Genomic DNA, 21,016 nt, shown 5'->3' on the forward strand with positions numbered 1-21,016 from the left:
GCATATGTGATTGATTGATTCATGCTTAATCATCGAGGTAGGGAAATCCCCAAAAGTTGATTCTGTTCATCTGGACGTAGCGTTTTCACTCATCCAAGCGACTTCTTCAGTCTCAAGACTAGTCAAAAAATGTCCAACAAAACTTTTTGTTTTGTTTTTTGTTTTTTTAAAGACTTCCAGAAAGCCTGGAGAACTATTGCGAGACTAAAATATTTGACCCCTTCGAAGCAAAATATATGTAAAGAAAAGAGTAAAGTATGTGCTTGTCCAGATTCACAAATCTAACCACAGTATTCTACAAACACATTCATCGAACAATTTTATTTAAAGTGGACTGGGTCCCTATTGCCTACGCCAGCACTCACTTACCTGAGACAAGGTTGGAGTTTGAGAGTGCGCATGCGCATTTCCTGCTTCATTGTGGGATGTTATAAGGGCAGCCCGTAACGCGGAGCTTGGTTCAGTCGGAAGCATCTGGACCGGACCGAGGCTACCAGGAAGCCCATTTGCAAGGCGGAGGAGATGGAGGACAAAAAGAAAAGAAAGAAGAATGAAGACTCCTCCACCAGCGACAGAGTCACCCTGAAAAAAGAAATTGGACTTCTGAGCGCTTGCGCTATTATCATCGGTGAGTGTGTGACAGCTTTTGTTATACGTGCTCAACTCGTGTTTCGAAGTGATGAATTCTGCGACAAGGAAAAAACTGACGAGGAAACGAGACCGAGCGGAAAGCTTATAACGTTGCTGATGTACAGTTACTCTTTCTCTGTCAAGGTTAGAGTATAATTACACACAGTGTGAGTCACTCACTGTGCGTCTGAGCTTTTATTCTAGTCTGTTCTTTTATTCTATGTATTATAGTTACTGTACGGACACTATAAAGACTAAGATGTGACTTTTCTTTTAGACATGGTTCGTGACTGTCTGACTCTAAGAATGAATAGCTGAAAAGTCGCGGTTACGCACGCACGCTCTGATGTATGAATGCAGGGTTCTGAGCTTTGTGCGGAAACTGTTGCATCAGTCTGAGTGGTCTGAATATGAGCGTGCATACGTGGCTGGATGATCTAAAGCAGAACTTGACAGACACGCAGAACCGGTACATCTCCCACGTGCTTCAGTGGGAGAGTTTACTGTTACCATTGTAGCATAGATAGTCTACTGACTAAACCAAGGCATTAATATCGTTAATTTCAGTGATCATCGTTATCATACCAGTTACATCATATCTGCTGATACTGCAGACAATGAAGTTTACTTTACACGTGCATCTGCAAAAATTGGATAACTGTCAAAATACAGGAAGTTGCGGTGCTGTTTGTAGTTTCCGCCAAAATGTGATGTTGCATTTTACATAACCCTTACAGTAAGTGTACATAAGGAAATGGTGGGTAAATTTAACATATACTCTTTTTATAGACTTCTACACTATTCTAGTGTTCAATTCAATCTGCAATGAATCCTGTCACGAAAATATTTTGTTGTATTTCAGAACCACATGTTGCAGGGTAAAGTTTTGGCAGTGGCATTCGGTGGCTTCAATAACAGTTCCTCATTTTTGTACATTTGTGGTGGTAAATATAATGAGTGGACCGCACAAACCTTAAAAAATTACTAACCAACAAATAAAAAGGGAAATGGTTATCACTGGGACAAATGGTTTTTGCAGTTCAGTGAAAGGTGAATTCTGCGACAGTCAATAGGCTACAAAGGAACCAGTTAATAGTTTGCCTTTTAATAATATTTTCAGTTCAACAGTTCATCTTCATAGCCATGCTCACATCTAATGTGCTCTGATAGAAATGAGATGTAATTGCAGTTAATGTTATTTCTGCAAATTTTGCGTTTGACTCACTTTTTTCTTTCAGTATAATGCTTTATTTAGTCCATATTTGTGAAATTATTTTGTTATCAGAGTTGAAGTAATATTAAAGTATTATAAAGATTCAATTTGGTGTGAAAGACTTCCTGTATCTGGCAGTGCAGCTGAATGAGTGTGTGAGAAAAAGAGCTCCGCTGCCTGCCTAGTGAGTGGTGCATCGGGTGGGCAACAACTCAAGCGGTCATTTGGCATGAAGTAAAGTCCTTTGCCAAGTTCAAAATAAACTAGCAGGTGAGCACAGCAGATCACCACTGCATCACAGAGGGGTGTAAGAGTGTCCTGGGTTCAAACCTGGGTATAGAACTGCCCGCTAGAGCTTCTTTCTCCCAGAGCTCTAGTTTCTCCTGGTACTGAGAAACACTTTCTGGATTCATGTTGCTCATATAAGGCAAGGACACTCACACAAATAAGAAGAGATCACCAGTCGTCCCTGTCATCCCATTTCAGAGAGTGTGGGATTTTTGGTCTATGGAAATCTTGAGTCACCACTCTTCCACTTTCCACCACGATCAGTAATGAGAGAGCCTTTTGCATCTCTCTGAAATTTGATCACAGGCTCTTTACAGACTGGTGCTGATCAGCAAGTGTTGTGTCATAACCTATGAAAAACACAGAAATGTGGTCCACAAAGATAATGCATTGTAAGTGGTAAGCCTGTAAGTGCTCCGGGCTGGAAAAGAGATGGAGACACAGTGCATACTCTGCAGCCCTGCTTATCCTGGATGTTTGCTGGTAAGCATTTAAGCTGATCACATTGGGAAGGCGTTTACATACTGCACACACACAAAGATTTTCATAATTACATGTTAATGTGGCAGGTCTGTAATCATTTAAGAAACCGGTGTTGGATTTCTTCAGGTAATATGACGATTGACGGCTCATTTTTCTTCTAAATTAATATTTTAAGATTAAAATGGATGCTCAGATCAGCTTAGCATAATGCTGAACTCTTGCCACAAGCACAGATGGAGGAAAGCCTGTATAGCCAGTACACACAGGCAACTTGAGTCATGCTACTACCCACCAGATACAGCCTACTCACATTGCATTTCATATGCCTTGTTCTAGTAATATAGACTGCTGAAGCTGTCAGCAGGGAAGCCTTCAGGTAGCTACTGATTACCACTGGTTACACTTACAGTTAGACAATACTCCACAACTATCAAATGTCCTGTTTTATTAATCTCTAACCACGCTGAATATACTTTTCTGCAATTGCTCACTTGCTATTAGTCGTCACTGAATCACTATTTTCATGCCACCAGCTTCATCATCGCTCACCGCTTTATCGTAGTAGTACAAGATCCCCTCCGTTAGGAGGTATTATACATGCAGCATTACAAAAAAAACCACATAATATGAGACATTCTTCATTTTCCCTTTTGCACAGGAGATTTGGAGTATTTGCTTGTATAAAATGGTGAGTAATGTGAGGTCATTTTGAGAAAATTTCTCAGAGATGGTGCTGGGATATGATGCAGAGAGGGTCAGTAGGCCTGTGACTAACAGTTTCAGCTGCAGTGCCAAACTTTATGACATAACAAACACAACACTTGCATTATGTAACAGCTCTGCATCTCACAGTGGCCTCCACAATCAGATCGGACAATGAAAAATGCGTTCCTCAGATCTCATTGCTGGATCTGCATCATTAGGTTTTAATAGTTTCTAAAAGATTTACAGTTGACAGGGTCGTATTTTATTGTGAGGACTCAATTCTTCTCAAACTTTTCCAAAGACGACAAAGACTTGAAGGACAGTACAAACAATGTTTTGCTGTGACAGCTGCTGTTTGGTTACTTTGTTATGTGTGCTGGTTTTTGTTTTGTCGTTTTTTTTGGTAGGGGTGAGGGCATGTAAATGTCAGACTGAGTCTGAACTTGCTTATTAGTATGTGCCTGAGCCAACCAAGCTGTCAGAGAACCTCTATTTGTTCTTGTTAGGGAGTCAGCTGAGCCTGATTTTTAATGAGTCACATTTTAACGAGCCTGGACTAAATTACTTTATTATCTTATTAAATATGCTAGTTAATTGTATAAATGAAATTGCAGCTTTATGGATGGTTACACCTGTATTATCACCAGTATTAAAATATCCTACCAATATTGTGTTGGTCTCTCATGTTCTGCTGAAAGATCTGAACAATCAGGGCATAGACAGAACACCTTTATGCATGTTCAGTGATGTTTAACACTGAAATGTTAGCGTCAGATCTGTTGGGTCCACTTGGTTCCATGGTTCCATGAATTAGATTTTGTTCATCCTACAGATTTTCATCTGAGTGGGATCTTGAAATTAGAGGCCTGGCTGTTCCTTGGGCCATCCCTAAACAGTTTATGCATTGTGGTGGGGTACATTGCTCTTCTGCAGGACACTACTACCTTTGAGGAGTGCTGCTTCCTCCGGGGAGTTGTGCAGGATAGGCTCCATCCTCTCCACAACCCTGAACTGGATAAACAGTTAAGAAAATGGATGGCTGAAAAATAGAAGAATGCCTGTAGCCACTTTGGCAGAACACTGTGCAAACAGCAGCTTTAAATCACTGAGATTAGGCTGTGCATACCATGCAGTCATATGCCAAAGCATTACTATATATAGCTACATTATTCACTAAGTGAAAGCAATAGTCACATGCCTTACTGCAGAAAGAAAAGAGTTTTCTCTTTACTTTCCATCAGGCTTGGCTGTGCTAGTCTTTCCTCTTCACTTTCTCCTTCTCTTTAACTACAGATGTGTGTTGTCCAACTTTAGCAAAAAATAGCTTGGAGAGCTACTGTTAGAGTATTGTGACCTTCAAGCCAAAGTTTTAATAAGCCTTTTGGAATCCATCCATTCGCTTCCACTTATCCTTTTCAGGGTCGCGGGGGGCGCTGGAGCCTATCCCAGCTGTCATAGGGCGAGAGGCAGGGTACACCGTGGACAGGTCACCAGTCTGTCGCAGGGCCAACACACAGGGACAGACAACCATTTGCACTCACATCCATTCGCACATTCACACCTTTGGATTATCCAATTAACCTATCCCCACAAGCTGCATGTCTTTGGACGTTGGGAGGAAGCTGGAGTACCCGGAGGGAGCCCACGCAAACACGGGGAGAACATGCAAACTCCACACAGAAAGACCCCGGCCTGATGTTGGAATTGAACTCAGGACCTTCTTGCTGTGCGGCAACAGTGCTAACCACCGTGCTGCCTCCTTTTGGAATCTCTTTAATATTAACTTTATGTTCTTTATTCTGTTACTTTTCTTTTTACCTGAATGTATAAACATCTGACCAAATTATCACCAAACTACAGATAAATGGTAAATGCCATTTGTTCTAAATGTCTGGAGTTTTAAATTGAAGTGTGACAGCTTTGGGAGCACAAACCAATAAAGTCTTTGATGAATATTTATGTATAAATAATCACTGTAATATTTTCTCCTAAGGGAACATCATTGGCTCTGGGATTTTCATCTCACCTAAAGGAGTGTTGGAGCATGCGGGTTCAGTGGGACTGTCACTCATCGTGTGGGTTTGTGGAGGGGGCATCTGCGCCCTTGGGTCCATGTGCTACGCTGAATTGGGTGTCACCATCCCAAAGTCTGGAGGTGACTATTCATATGTGACAGAAATCTTTGGGGGCCTAGTAGGGTAAGTACTGTCGTTGTTATTTTTCTAGTTGCGTTTTTTAAAATACAGATGTTCCTAAACTGCAGTAGCAGCTTGTCGCGTTTTTCCCCCTGACTTATTTTCGCTCATATGAATTATATTGCAACAGTCCAATGGGCGTGTTGGCTTTGAACCAATCATCTGTGAGCGTCTTATGACTTTCAGAGGTCATGTGGTGTGTCAGCTGATCATAGAGCGGCATTCTAAGTCTGAGAAGGTCAAACTTGTTATATACTGTGCCAGCCTTCAGAAGCATTTCTGTGAAAGTAGTTCAGTCTGACTTTCTCTGTTCAGTTATTTTGCAACTATGAATGAAGCAAGTACCACAAAGGATTAAACACAGGAGCAGAAGCAAACGACTCAAAAATGTTAAAAACAGCAGAAAGTAAGAACTAGTGTAGGAGTTTTTGAATTACAGTTGAAAGAATAAGAAGGGAACAAGCAACAAAAAGCACTCACTCTGGAGGTCTTTCAGCTGGAATTAAAGTTTTCATTATGTTTTCAACTTCCAACGCACCAATAGTAAAATTCTGGAGTTGCTTGAGTTTGAAAAAAACTCGCCCAAAGCCTTACATGTCCAAAGTATGTGCTTAATGGCTTTGGTCCCCTGATGTTTTTAATTTAATAAAATCATCAGGTCAATGCTTCCTTGATGATAACCAAGTATGGCTTGCATTTAGTAAGTGCTTTATGCATGCAAGTACATCCTTTTTTTTCTAAGTTACAGCAGTGGTTGTAAAATCTGCTTTAAATGCTGTCAAAAAATGAGTGTCAAACACTGAGTGTTTGCCTGAGCACATCCTCTGCAGCCACAGATGGAGCGCTGAAGCTCCTGCTGATGTGCTAGAGCAAAATTTAGTATTGTGGTCTAGACAACCCAAAATGTGATGTCCACATATGTGGGCGCCAGATCCTAGGAGGTTAAGTAAAGACCCAACTTCTACAGTGGTGTTGTTTTGCTGACAAGTTTAAGTATAGGTGTGACTGTAAAGCTGGGAAGGAATCAAAGACAGTATAAAAGACTGAGCTAACAACCAGGTCTGAAAAGTGAAACCACCAACCTTTTTGCAACCTCTGTGGTTGCAGAAAGACTTAATGATCTTCAACTGTCTTGTTCTGTGCCAGAGTAAACGGTTTCCTGATCACTTTCTGGGTTTAGTTTCTGGTTTCAGGTCATAATTAAACCATAAGTTATTTTTTTACAGTCAGCAAGGAGGATTATCCAGGGTACCATCACTGGGTAACAAATCAATCACCAGCTGTTCACCAGTGAGTTGGGTGCAAATGCTCAGCTCAAGTTGTTTAAAAAACATCACCAATATGACATCATGGCAGCTTTTCCATTTTTTATACAGTTTATTGATGGAATAATGTTATAAGAGCAGTGAAAGTCCCTTCCTTGTCAAAATAACTGCCCACATGTGACAGCCCATCCCCCCTCTCCACTTAGTCTCAAGTTATTACACTGAACTTTATTCTAAATTGAAATCCCGTTCTGTCTCTTCATCCTTTAGATTCCTGTTGTTATGGAGCGCTGTCCTCATCATGTACCCAACCACGTTGGCCGTCATTGCGCTCACCTTCTCCAATTACGTCTTGCAGCCGGCCTTTCAGGACTGTTTTCCTCCGTTCATCGCCACCAAACTTCTCGCAACAATTTGTGTCTGTGAGTCACCAGCAGCCTTAGAAACTCTATTTATCTATTCCATGATAGTTTAAGTAAATGTTTATTCTAGTTTAGTGTTGTCCTTTACGTCTTATCTCTCTTTTATTTTCCACCGAACAGTTTTTAGAACTGTCCTGCCAGGGTAAACATTGTTGCTAATGCTAAGCACATGGTTCTTGATGCCAAACAAACTGAAACATCCAGTGCAGTGAAAGATCTTTTTTTTTTTTCAAGAACAAGATAAGGAGACACTCTTTGCTTTTCATTAAATATAAAGTCAGATGCCACAGAGGAATTCTTCACATCAGAATGTCAAATGCAAGTGCATGCCTGTTGTGCTTCTGAAATACAGTCAGTCATCTTGTTCTACAGCAGCAGGTCACAACTCGCTGTAAAATTGCTAATTATGTATTTAAGAATACAGTTGTTGCCCTCAGGTTTTTGAGAGCAAAATAGCTTTTGACATTTATACAGCTTGCATTACACCATGGGGAACTGGGAGTGCTTAACATTCCACCTCAGGAACACAACATTTACTTCAACTCTGATAAGCCTGAATTTTGACTCTCCATTTATGATTAATGATTAATAATGGATAAATGCGTTCCTTAGCATTTCCATAGTGGCAAGCTGGTTGGTTTCTGGCCAGATTTTTCAGGTGGCATGGAATAAACAGATGAGTGGTTGACAGATTTGTTGCTCTTCTGCGTGACTGCATGTGTGTGTGGCCTATGCCTGTGTCATCCTGACAAACTAGTTCACAGTATCACACTTCAGACCTGCTGTTGTGTTCTACATGCAAGTCATCTGACTGAATGAGCCAGAGTGACTCCCAGTGAGGTAAACATCAGACCAAGCATCTGTTTCCAAAGCAACATAAAAAGCAATTGATCTTAAAGAAAAATATCTATTTTAACTTGCACTTGTACATATATTTCCAAAATACTGTTGCTCCTATATACAATGTTCCTATAAATGACTGTTTGGAAGACAAATAATAACAAGGAAAAAGGTTTTTCCATCTTAGGCAAGTTTGTGCATTTACCAAAGTAAATCAGACTAATCAAACCAAATCAAATCCATTTCCTGTGGTGGCTTAAAGAAATGTGATTCTGTGACACTGCAGTGTGCTCAGGGCTGTCATTGTCATTTGATAATTCCACATGAAATGTTATGCTCTATCCCCAGCCTCTAATCTGATCAGTTGGGGTATCTGTATTTAAATAGCCAGTGGCCCAAGCAGACCTTGCATGTATCCGATCCACAAACCAGCCAGTTTGGTCCTGTCAGAACCGGATGGAGAAGGGGAAAGACGGGGAGTGGGATGGTTGGCTTCGTATGTGGGTGTGTGCGCACGTCAGGCTTAGCATTTGCTGAGTACCCTCTACTATTTATGGCAACAGAATCCTACAACTGCTGCCTACTTTGGGCAAGGGACACTGTGCGAGTGGGTTTTTGTGTTGTATTCTAGAGTGTGGTATGAGTGTGTGTGTGTGTGTGTGTCTCAGTATCAGTGTCAGAATACATAATGGTGCCAGTCTTTGTGGACGCTGCTAATGAGAGGGTGTGTCTACACTATTGTGCATTGTTACTGTCACGGGGCACCATGGAAATAGGAAAAGGGCAGAATACCTTTCACATCAATAATGATGGAAGTCGCCATTGGCCAGCCAGACATTCGAGTCAGATGTTTGATGTTTCTATTGGCTAGCTGGTTCGACCCCTGTCCTCCAATGTGGTCTATGGCATCACACTTGAGACTTAAAGTCACAGAAAGATCGTAGTCACCCGTCTGTGATCAGCGGTTATGCAAGCTTCATATCTCATGAAACTCAATCAGTCTGTGAGGAGAGAAAGTGTCAGACGTCTGATGACAGATGGAAAACATATTATTCTGAACCCTAAAAGAATCATCTCTGTAGAGTTGAAGCCCTTTCATTGTAGTTCCATCCACCTTAAAAACCAAAGACAGGTGCATGTAAATGAGCAGCATCATATCAGGCAATTGGCAACACAGGTAGTCAATAGGAAGGGATAAGAAAAGAAAAAGTTACCTGTGAAGGATAAAGTAAATATTTCATCACTTTCCAGCAACAGAATTAATGTGTTATATTTTCTTGCTGTGCTGAGTCTTCGTGAGGGTGCTCTTAAGTTCACTGAACTCTTCTTAGTTGAGGGTTTATGAATGCGAGTCAGCCTAGTTATGTTTCCCCCCCTTGCTCTCCTGCTGAGCATACTGCTCAAGAGTCACAGGGTGAACCAGGCGTGCGTGTGTTGGTGAAAACCAGACAGGTCCAGTTGTAAGCTGGCTGTGTTCTTCTAAGAATAGGCACACTCGACAGCCCACAGCAGCGCAGCCATGCACGCTCATTTATCCTGCAGTTTAGTTTGTCATCTGCTGATCAGTTTCACTAAAAAGAAAGCAAAATTCATTTTCCAGCAGTTAACACTGTTTTATATTCTTTATGGTCTGTATTTGCATAGCGCTTTACTTGGTCCTAAGGACCCCAAAGCGCTTTACACTACACATAAACATCCACCCATTCGCACACACATTCACACACTGGTGATGGTAGCCACAGCCGCCCTGGGGCGCACTGACAGAGGTGAGGCTGCCGGACACTGCCGCCTAGGGATGGGTATCGAAAACCGGTTCTTGTTGAGAACCGGTTCCCAGTGTTTCAATTCCTTGGAATTGTTTGCCATTTTTGCAAACGATTCCCTTATCGATTCCAGTCGCCCCGAATGACGTCACCACGTTGCGGAGCGTCATTTACCTGGCAGGAAACACGGCGCCTAAGCGGCTCAAACGCTCAAAAGTTTGGTTTTGCTTTACGAGAATGGATGACAACAGGGCAACTTGCAATACTTGCAAAGTAGATATTTCATTTAAGGGAGGAAACACTACAAATATACAAAAGCATTTGCTCACAAAACACACGATGACCTTAAATGAATGTCGTGTTTTTAATTCCGCTCCGGACTCGTGAATCTCAACCCAGCAGCAGCGGTAACGTTTGCACGTCCTCTCCCGTTAATGCGGCAGGTAAATAATCAACTAACACTGCATATTATGTTAGCGCGATCTGCCTTATTACAAAACCTGCCATTACTGTGCATTTAGGTGACCATGATGAGAGAGACAGACAGAGTCTGGCTCAGATGCTGGCAGTTCTCACTGCAGTCTACCGTTAGCGTCTCCTTTCAGGCCAGGATAGACGAATGTCACCGAGCAGTGACTAAGTTTGTGGTCAAAGGTTTGCACCCATTTGCCACAGCAGATGATTTTCAGTAAGTAAATGTGTTTAATTGTAGGCAGGGACATTACTGGATATTCTTGTGTAATTGCTACAGAATAATTGATGCTATACTTTGTTATTGCTACAGAAGAATATTTATTTTATTATTTTACATTTACAATTTTTTTTTCCTGGGGACCTTGTGACGCCCCATTGAAGAGCCGTAGGCTGTGGATCTCTTAAGATGTCACTGTTGGGTTTGTAAGGCCATGTTACTCCTAAATTTCTATCTTGTTCAAAGAGAAGATATAAAACAAAGTTCTAAGCTATTAGACCTTAGTGTTCTCCTTTTTAAAAAGAATCGATAAGAGAATCGAATCGTTAAACAGAATCGAAATCGTGAAAATCTTATCAGTACCCATCCCTACTGCCGCCACCGGGCCCTCTGACCACCACCAGTAGGCAACGTTGAAGTGTCGTTGTGCCCAAGGACACAACGACCGAGATTGTCGGAGCCGGGGCTCGAACCGGCAACCTTCCGATTACAAGACGAACTCCCAACTCTTGAGCCACGATCGCCCCGTATTCTTTAAATATTTCTTTAAATTGTAAAACACTGTAACTTGTCTTATGGAGCCATCATCATTAATTTTATACTCAATCCCACAAAACAGTCACTATAAATGTGATGTTTTTATTTCAAAGGCCAAGAGAATACATTCCAGCAAGAAGTCTGTGTTAGTCCATTATTGTGTTGGTACACAAGCAGTAGGGAGAAGTTTCACGTTATGTCTCCATCACTGGTTCGGATCATTGACTTTAATTTATTTCAAAAAAGAAGACTGCAAAATTGTTTTCAGTTAAAGTGGAAATACCATTTCTATTTCATTTTACTATGTGTACTACAATCTGAACTACTGCTCTAAACGTTCATGTATCAACTGTGTATTCATTCTTTCTCATTATTTGGAAAATGGTGCCCCCCCATAGAGTCAGAACAACTATGAGCATAACGTAGACACAAATTAAGAAAGCACACAAGTATGCCAGCTCAGAATAAGCACGTCCTGCACAAATTCTATTCAGTGTGGCTGAGCGAGTTTAGTTCAGGCTTCCTCTGAATCCTTGAACACACTGGATGTTTTATTGAATGCTGCACAAAACTCATTTAAAATTCAATTGAGGGCTCATGGTGAATCATCAGACTAGCGGCTGCCCTAAAGACAGAACAAACCAGGGTGGCTCAGAAGAACAAAATATCACTATCGTTGTAGGGGATGAAAAAACTGTCACACGTTGGACAAATGACGTGATTCTTCCAGTGTATGGTAGGCATCAAACGCCAAGAAGAATGTCACTTTCCTAAACGTTTGACTCTATATTCATCTTCAGAGCATGTTTACACAGAGCTCTGTAATGGCCTTAGAGGAATTTAGGATTTTATTTTATTATGTTGCTAATTCTCCAGCTAAAAACAAAATCACAAATGTTTTATAGCTAGAAAAACTACTAAGCCAACAGTTCCACAAGTGCACCATGGCACAAGAATTGGGGTACGGTATCGTGTATGCTTGCATACTCATTTTGTTCTTGGTTTCAGAATTGTTTTACCCCTATTCATTATTCATTTAGAATTTTTCCTCAAAGCTCATTTAATCTCCTCCATATAACATATGTATGCATCCTTTTTTAGATCTCCTAGGTCTCCTCGTTGAAGATTTTGTTATCAGATATTTTGTGATGTATAGACAAGACTGGGGAGTTTTTGCTAGTGTGGTGACTCCTGAGTCCAGATCCTGGACCAGGAGGAGGCTTCCTGAGGTTAAAGCCTGCTGATAAATCTGCAGTGAGTTGGGATCAGAATCCATTAAGACTTAAAGTGGTAATTAGTTAGTATTCTAGAGCTGAGGCAGCCTTCAATAGAAGCAGTGACAGCAGGACACAGATTTACCTGCACTGTCACATTCAAAGCCAGTGGCACCTCCTTCCTGTCAGGGTTAGAATAGAGGAAAGTTGGGGGAGGTCGTAGTGGGGGTTCATGCAGGAACACAGAAACGGAAATTCATGTAACACTCCAAGGGTAATTGACTATAAAACACAGCAGTGTTGTAGGGGAGAGAAAGCTCTGCCCGGTGCCCCCAAAACCTCTTGCCAAACATTCACACGTGTGTGTATACGTCTGTGCCTCTGCCAGCGGAAGCAGTTTGTTCAGATTTCTGTGGTGGGAGGAAAACTCTTGCCCTAGTGATGGATGACATGGTCACTGCTGGGTCACTAGAGTGGGTGTTGGTGGGTAAAAGAGAGGAGGAAAGAAGTGTCAGAAGAGAGAAGGGGAAATATGACCCAAAGAAAAAGTAGATGCAAAAAAAAAAAAAAGAAACAAGAGAGGGGACAAAACATGAATAACTAGATTATCTTCCTTTAATACACCCCGAGGGCTAAACCGTTCCCTAATCTCCATGTTCTCATTTTAAGACGCCTGCAATTCTGAGGGCATGTGAAACACAAGCAACAGATAAGTGGACTATAGAGACGCTGTGAAGATAACATTACTGGAGTTGACAAAAAAGTGGACATACCCTGGCTGGGAAGCTTTTCCTGCCTGACAACTCTCATCCTGATTTCCACCCAATAAACCCATCACTAATATTTTTATGTGATTTATTTGGATGTCACTATTATTTATGTTGTGCAGAGCTCTGGGCAAACGACTTTAAAGTATCAGAAATGCTTTGAAGTCATAAGCATGTTATAGCCTGGCTCAAAGAGTGTGATATGAAATTAGAGACAACACAAGAAGTAACTAAGAAAATGGGAATTTAATCAAACAAGGATCTTTGTCATTTGGAAGATAATGAATTTGTTGAGCCAGTAGTGTTAAGTATGTAAGGAGAGTTGGGATTGAATTCGGAGAGCAAAACAAATCTAAAGAGTATTTGGAAGAATGAAGGAAAGAGCCTGGAAGACGAGGATGCCAGAGTAAAAGAATGAGGACACTGTGCAGGTGTAGCTCGTGCATCTGATCTGCACCCGCAGGACAAATGGACTGGTACTTACATAGCGCCTTTCTTCTCAGTAGAGCACTCGAAGTGCTTTCAGAACAGCACAAAAAAGAAGACAGAAAATACCTAGTCCCTGAGTAGCCTAGGAGTTTAGAGGAACAATACACAGTATTGTTTGACGTATTTGTAGGTCTCCGTTTTCTTTCCTTTGCTTGTAAGCGCAACAGAGAGACGTTTGTGCTTGGCTGATTTGGCTCTCTTGGAATTGGGCCATTCGATACTATGTTGGCTTTCACAAAAATACCCTCAAAACGTGATAATGTCAAGGTCAGCAGCCTAGAGGAGAGCAGGGCCACACACGTGCAGTTTACACAAGCAGGAAATAGAAAGTAGGGATTGAGAGAGAGTAATGTGCAAATAAGTAAACACACATAGAGCTTAGATTTTAAGATCTGTACATGTGTATCAAAAAAGTCAGCAACATATACTGTAGTGCAGGGGTGTCGAACTCCAGGCCTCGAGGGCCGGTGTCCTGTGCGTTTTAGATATCACTCTGGGTCAACACACCTGAATCAAATGACTAGTTCATTACCAGTCTTCTGGAGAACTTGGCTGTATCCCAATTCAGGGTCTGCAGCCTTAAAGGCCGCATTTTAAGGCCGATTACGTCACAGCGACGCGACAAAGGCTGTCCCAATTCGAAGGCTGCTCGAAATGCGGCCCTCAAATGCGTCCTTCATTTCCCTGAATTTTAAGGACGTGGCGGTGTAGACTTCGTGGCCCAACATATCCCAGAATGCATAGCGCGGCGCTGGGTGTGGATAATTTTGCCGAAAAAAACGGCGGATGAGGGGCGCCCGAAGAGTAACTTAGTAAACTAAGTACTGAATATTATGTCACTTATTTATGTGCAAATGTTTACTAACTAAGAACATTAAAACATTACTGTTGGCCACATGTCGGCAAAGTTATGTGATACTTGATTTTAAAGCCTTTACTTTAAAATATACACCGTTCAATAGCTGACCTTAATCAGAGAATGATCAAAGTTCATGTTGAAACAAACAAACAAATGAACAAAAGATTTTCTCCTTCATTTCTGTCAAACAAAACTGTATGAAACGTTTCCAGCTGTTAGTATCATGGTTGCTAGGCAACCTGGGCAGCGCAACGGAGGCTAGACCGTCCCATTTCATTTCAGGCTGCGTACTTTAAGGCTGCAGACCTCGAATTGGGATACAGCCCTTCAAGACATGTTGAGGAGGTCATTTAGCCATTTAAATCAGCTGTGTTGGATCAAGGACACATCTAAAACCTGCAGGACACCGGCCCTCGAGGCCTGGAGTTCGACACCTCTGCTGTAGTGTATTGAAAGTGGCACATGCAGTTACAATGCATGCACCATTTCAAGTAAAAAACTACTCTCAATCATTCCTAACACGTTTGTATTGTGTAAATGGTAAATGGCCTGCATTTGTATAGCGCTTTACTTAGTCCCTAAGGACCCCAAAGCGCTTTACACTACATTCAGTCATTCACCCATTCACACACACATTCACACACTGGCAATGGCAAGCTACATTGTAGCCACAGCTGCCCTGGGTGTACTGAGTATGGGCATAATTACAAGCACAAATCTTTTAAAAGTACGGTGAGCATACACTGAATACACAATATGTTAGAAGTTTGGTATAACCGTCAGATCACAAGTCAATGCCCATGCAACTTTACATCACTGCAGAAGAGTTTGGGCTCTGAGGCATCCTACAATTTTAAGACACTCACATCTTCATTTTCCTAGCTATGGTGATCTATATCCATCCTTTATTTACAGTCTCTTTTCACACCTAGCTCATGAGGAATATAATATATGAGGTCTATGCACTTAACGCTTAAAGCATAGGTGTCAAACTCTGGCCCGTGGGCCAAATTTGGCCCGCAGCCTAATTACATTTGGCCCGCGAAGCCATACCAAATTACTAGGTTAAGCTGGCCTACTGGTAGTATACAGCTAATATATATATTGTTTAGTATTAAGCTTTGCTTGTTCCATATTCAGTTTTTCAGCAAAACTTGTTTGAGTCCATAAGAAAAGATTCATTCTTATATCTGGAGGAAGATTTTTTTTTTCAATAAATATTAATGTTAGCCCGCGACTTTGTTCCAGTTTTGAATTTTGGCCCACTGTGTATTTGAGTTTGACACCCCTGGCTTAAAGGGACCCACTGCATTGAGGTCAATCAAGAATCCAGTGCTTGCATGAAAGGATTAACTTTGTTAATCCTGAAAAACACTTTAAATGTGTTGTTGACGTGATGCTATGCATGAAATACACACATACCTGTGAATAAATTTTTAACTTTTTTCACATAAAACTTTAATGATTTTTCTGCTGTGTGTGTTTGTGTGTATATGTGCAGTATTCCTGACCTGGGTGAACTGCTCCAGTGTGCGTTGGGCGACAAGGATCCAGGACATTTTCACTATAGGAAAACTTCTCGCGCTAGTTCTCATTATAATAGTAGGACTTGTCCAAATTTCTAGAGGTAAACACACACACATGTGCACACATGCATAAAAAATGTTTTTCAGTAATTGGTAACAGTAATTTCTGTGCTTTGGACATTTTCATCTCTGGTTTTATTGCGTTAAAATGATTAGCGATGAACCAACAATTATTTTACGTTTTTTATTTGTCCGTTCTTTATTTCTCATCTTTCATCCAGGTCATTACGATGCCCTGCAGCCCAGTGTGGCCTTTGAATTCAGTCAGGACCCCTCAGTGGGACAGATAGCGCTGGCCTTCCTCCAGGCCTCCTTTGCCTACAGCGGCTGGAATTTCCTCAACTACGTCACAGAGGAGGTCGTAGAGCCGCGCAAGTACGATATGCATAAGCAAAGCTAGCAGACACACCACAAGTTTTTCTTAAGTTCCGCCCCATATCATTATTATTTTTCCTGTCATCAGGAACCTGCCCCGTGCCATCTACATTTCCATCCCACTGGTGACCCTTGTCTACACTATGACCAACATTGCCTACTTCTCCTCCATGACCCCAGAGGAGCTCCTCAGCTCTAATGCTGTGGCAGTGGTGAGCAGCTCTCCAGCACCATGACCGGATATTTTACAAACCCAGTTCTGAAAAAGCTGAGACACTGTGGAAAATGCAATGCAATGCAAGAATGCAATAACTGAACTCATGAATCCATATTTTATTCAAAGCAGCACATAGAAAACATAGCAATGTCAACTTTTTTAATTAAAAATGAGCCAGTATTTTTCTTAAAATGGGACATTTTCTCAGTTTGAACATTTGAGTCGTTTTCTATGTTCTAAAATGTAGTTTTATTAGATTTGCAAATCATAAAACTATTTCTGTTTACAGTGCACACAGTGTCCACATTTTTGGAATGGGCTGTATATGCAGACTTGTTTCAGCTCATATACTGCTAAAGTCAACAGACATTCCAGGCTCCAGTTGTGTATTTACAATCCTGTCACATGTCGAGCAGCGGTCACTTAAGTCACTGCTTACGCATGCAGTTTACTTTTGCATCATTAATGGTTATTTTAGTTTGGCAAGTAGCAGGTTGCTGGTTTGATTCCAGCCTGAGACATTAATCCCCTTTGGGATTGCATCAGGAATTGCATCCAGCATAAACGTCTGCCAAATCAAACATGTGGAGCCCCTTGTAGTGAGGGAGCAACTGAAAGTTGTTGTTTTTTCATCGGTTGTTATTACAAGTCATTGCATTTCAATGACATACCAAGGATCGAGACTATTTTTTCTCGATCTTGAGTTCACACCTGAAAAACATTGAAAATATACTTTAAAAAATTATATCTCGTACCTACGTGCATATATAACCATAGTCTTATAGTGGTATGCGGGAAGGCTGTTAAAAAGGCTATTAAATCTTTCAGTGAATCAATCAATTAATGCATTAATCGAGGGGACTGATGAATTAATAAATAATTCATTTAATCAACATGTCGGTCATCTGGACAATCACTTTTTGTGTTTTTTCAGACATTTGGGGAGAAACTGCTGGGAATGTTTTCCTGGGTGATGCCAATCTCTGTAGCTTTGTCCACCTTTGGAGGAATTAATGGATATTTGTTTACCTCCTCCAGGTACAGCACAAATGCTTTGTCTTGCATTATACAACACACCAAACCCTAATTTTTACTTACTTTTACTGCTGTTTCTTCAAAATAACGTGTATAACATGTGTAAATATGTCTCTTGTTAGATTGTGTTTCTCTGGCGCCAGACAGGGTCACCTTCCTTATCTGCTGGCAATGATCCACCTAAAAAACTGCACACCAATTCCTGCCCTGCTGCTCTGTGTACGTTTCACTCTAACAGGTTTATCCAGCTGTGTAGCTTCAAAACAGAGATTCAGTGCTTTAATTTTCTCTTGTTTCAACCTGTTCTGTCCTACAGTGCTTTGCCACAGTTGTCATCCTGTGTATTGGGGAGACACACAACCTGATCAACTATGTGTCCTTTATCAACTATTTGTCCTATGGGGTAACCATTGCCGGCCTTCTCTACCTCCGCAAGAAAAGGCCCAACCTGGCTAGACCTATAAAGGTATGGCACTTGTTTTATCTGGAGGTATAACTTAACCAGAATAAAAGCAGATCATAGTGAGGAATTAAAAAAAATGAAAATATGAAAATTATGTAAGGCAGAAAGAAAAAAATAGAAATTTGAAATAAGTTTAAAAAGCTAACAGATTCAAATAAAAGTATTTAATTTTGAATTAAATTATAATAATTCAATTTTTTTAAACAAAGGCAAATCAATTATAAAATTAAGCTTCCCATTACATCAAATCAATAATTTTTAAAAATTTCTATTCAAAGGCTCTGAACAGTGTGTCATTTTTAATGCATTTAATAATGTAAAACAAAGAAGACAGTGTAATGTATAGACTGGTGATGTAGACATACAGGCTAATTTTCATATAGTAGGTTGGGTTACATATAAACACAACTGTTAATTGTTGCCTGTAGTCAAAAAAAGACATATTTTATTGGACTTGACTTTGACTTTTCTGTGTGTACTACACTCATAAACACAAGTAGTCTGCAATGAATGTGTCACAGTAATCTGTGCATTTAGCATAGGAAACTGAGAGCTCCCAGCAGTCTGACTTGTGTACCACTAAGTTAGCATGCATATTGTTTTGGCGCCCCCTGGTGTCACAAATGGCAGTTACATGACATTAGTTAGTGCACAAATATCATCCACTACTTCCTTTTTTCTGTTTACGTTCATTCTCCTGTATGCCATTCCCTCCAATCGCTCCCTGTTTTTACTTTTATTGTCAAATAAAAGCTGAAAATTAAAATAAAAAGTAAAAACAAACAAATAAGTATTACATTGCAATACATTAAAGCATTAAATTAAATGTCCAAAATTAGTTTTTGATAATATCCCAGACAAATATATGTACATGTTTATATATTTGGATGCTACATGCAGAGAGTGTATGGTTTTACAAATGTAAAAAGAAATAAAAAGGTAAAGAAAAAAGATAATTATGTTCATGGCAGATAAATCAACATATTTACAGTGGCGAGGGTTTTTGTACAAATGTGTTTTTGTTCTGTGTAGGTGAACCTGTTGATCCCCATCAGCTACCTGATCTTCTGGGCTGTGCTGCTGGGCTTCAGCCTGTACTCTGAACCAGTGGTTTGTGGCCTGGGTATGGTTATCATGTTGACTGGAGTCCCTGTATACTTTGTGGGTGTGCAGTGGAAGGAGAAACCCAAATGGCTCTATAGATTAGTTGGTGAGTTGGTTTTTGCCAGCGTACAGAACATATTAACTATTTATGTCAGCAGTAATTCCATCTGAGTCTGACTGCTTATGATGTCTTTTGTATTGCAGAAAAACTCACGTACAAGGGCCAGAAGGTGTGTTATGTGGTGTTTCCTCAGGAAGACCCCTCAGAAACTGAGCCTCTCACTGCCAAAGCTACTGACTGAGGAGTGAAGTCAAACCAGGACTTCCCCTTTTGCATCAACGTCAATACTTCCCGTTATCGTCTTAAACGTGTTCTTGTTTGGTCAGTGAAGCACGAAGAGAAAGTGTCATATATTTTTGCACAGGTGTGGACTGGATTGGGCTGGCATGGAGCCCATTTTACCCAGTGCATGTGTTTTTAACTTTTTGGTTTTGCTGTCCATCCATTGTCATCACCAGCATGCAAAGTTTTATTTTTCATACAGATCCTTATCCTTTCCCTTCTTACTCAAAGAATCTCTATTCTGTTCCGAGTCTGTTATGCTTCACTTCCAGGATGCTTCCAGCGTGCTAATGTGCCTTATGAAATATAGACGTGTGTATAGTGTGTTGGTTGTGCGGGTATTTGGAGTGTGTAATGTCTTATATGGAATAAGATAAATATGCAAGCAGTTTCTGCACTTAGCAATACTTCTCTATAACTGCTGCTACTTTGCACTTTGCTTTACTAATTACTCACATGATGCTCACTGTTGATCTGTTGTGGATGAGTAATTTGTTCTGTCTGTATCTCTGCCTGGCTACAGAATCTGGCTGTTCTATTTTCTTTCCACCGACTTTTTTTAAAAAGAATTATGATTATATCACTTTTCCCTCATGAGAGATGCTGTTGCTGCCTTAATGTTTTTATTAGAGACACTCATCTCTCCCAGTTATTTTTAAAAAGACGGGCAAGACCATGACTGGTTCTTGCAGGATTTTGTTGCTTCAGCAGTGATTTCATCTCTGGGTTCCCACTGTGAAACCTCTCAAGGTGCTCGACCAGCCAAAACAGTTATTACACTCTTGACCTGTTGTGATACAGTATTTGAGCACTAATGTGTTGTTGCATAACTCTAACAGAATCTGATTGACAGACGGCTGGCAGTGGATGTTTACTTGACCTCTCACTTCCCCAAAAGCCACTACAATGACCGTTAACTCAATATCGCTTATCCACTGATCAGCTGGCTTAACATGACACTGCTGACATCACAGAGTTGGATTAACATCCTGTTTGTATTCCATGACCTCTTGGACTTCCTGTATTAGTCAACATTGTTGATGTATTATGGCCCAGACCTGGTCAAACTTGCAACCTCAGTAACTTTGCATTTACTGTGGTCCAGGAGATATTGTTGTTGTTGCTGCCTTATCGTATTTGAGTATTCTCTTAATATCTCTTTTATGTTGTACATATAACAAACAAATGAAGGTCGGGGCCTTTGGCCTTTTAAAATGAGAAGTAAACCAGCAGCATTGAACTTCATTGAACGTGCAGTCCCTTTCTCAGCCCGTAGCTGCTGGGAACTCCATGAAAAGACTCGTGTCTGTCCTGCCATGTCCCGGTGCTTTTAGCTCTGAGAGCTGTAAATACTGTGTGACAAAAATAAACTTTTAAAAACGCACCAGGGGCTTCTACAAAGATGACATTCCTCAAACATGTTGCGGTACATTTGTATACTGTATAATGGGTGTACCTTTGTTTTGTAAAAGAGTGAAGTTGTAAATTAATAACAATGTAATTGATCATTAAATATAGCGACTTCGAAGAAA

At 40.7% G+C, this 21,016-nt stretch overlaps 1 protein-coding gene and 1 long non-coding RNA gene across 2 annotated transcripts; both read left to right on the forward strand.

Annotated features, from left to right (window-relative positions):
- Nucleotides 1–410: 410 nt before the first annotated feature.
- Nucleotides 411–21,016, forward strand: slc7a10a (solute carrier family 7 member 10a). Its single transcript, XM_085155855.1, has 11 exons — nucleotides 411–628; nucleotides 5,313–5,517; nucleotides 7,050–7,201; nucleotides 15,863–15,988; nucleotides 16,169–16,322; nucleotides 16,411–16,534; nucleotides 17,474–17,577; nucleotides 17,697–17,793; nucleotides 17,891–18,040; nucleotides 19,070–19,247; nucleotides 19,346–21,016. The coding sequence occupies exons 1-11, from the start codon at nucleotides 523–525 to the stop codon at nucleotides 19,441–19,443; spliced, it is 1,494 nt and encodes a 497-aa protein (XP_085011981.1). The 5' UTR covers nucleotides 411–522; the 3' UTR covers nucleotides 19,444–21,016.
- LOC146526147 (uncharacterized) lies at nucleotides 7,208–15,590 on the forward strand. The gene is made up of 2 exons (XR_014873592.1): nucleotides 7,208–14,883; nucleotides 15,036–15,590. It is a non-coding gene; the product is annotated as an uncharacterized LOC146526147 (long non-coding RNA).

Source organism: Neolamprologus multifasciatus, chromosome 1 (genome assembly GCF_963576455.1).
Source record: "Neolamprologus multifasciatus chromosome 1, fNeoMul1.2, whole genome shotgun sequence".
Classification (NCBI taxonomy): Eukaryota; Metazoa; Chordata; class Actinopteri; order Cichliformes; family Cichlidae; genus Neolamprologus; species Neolamprologus multifasciatus.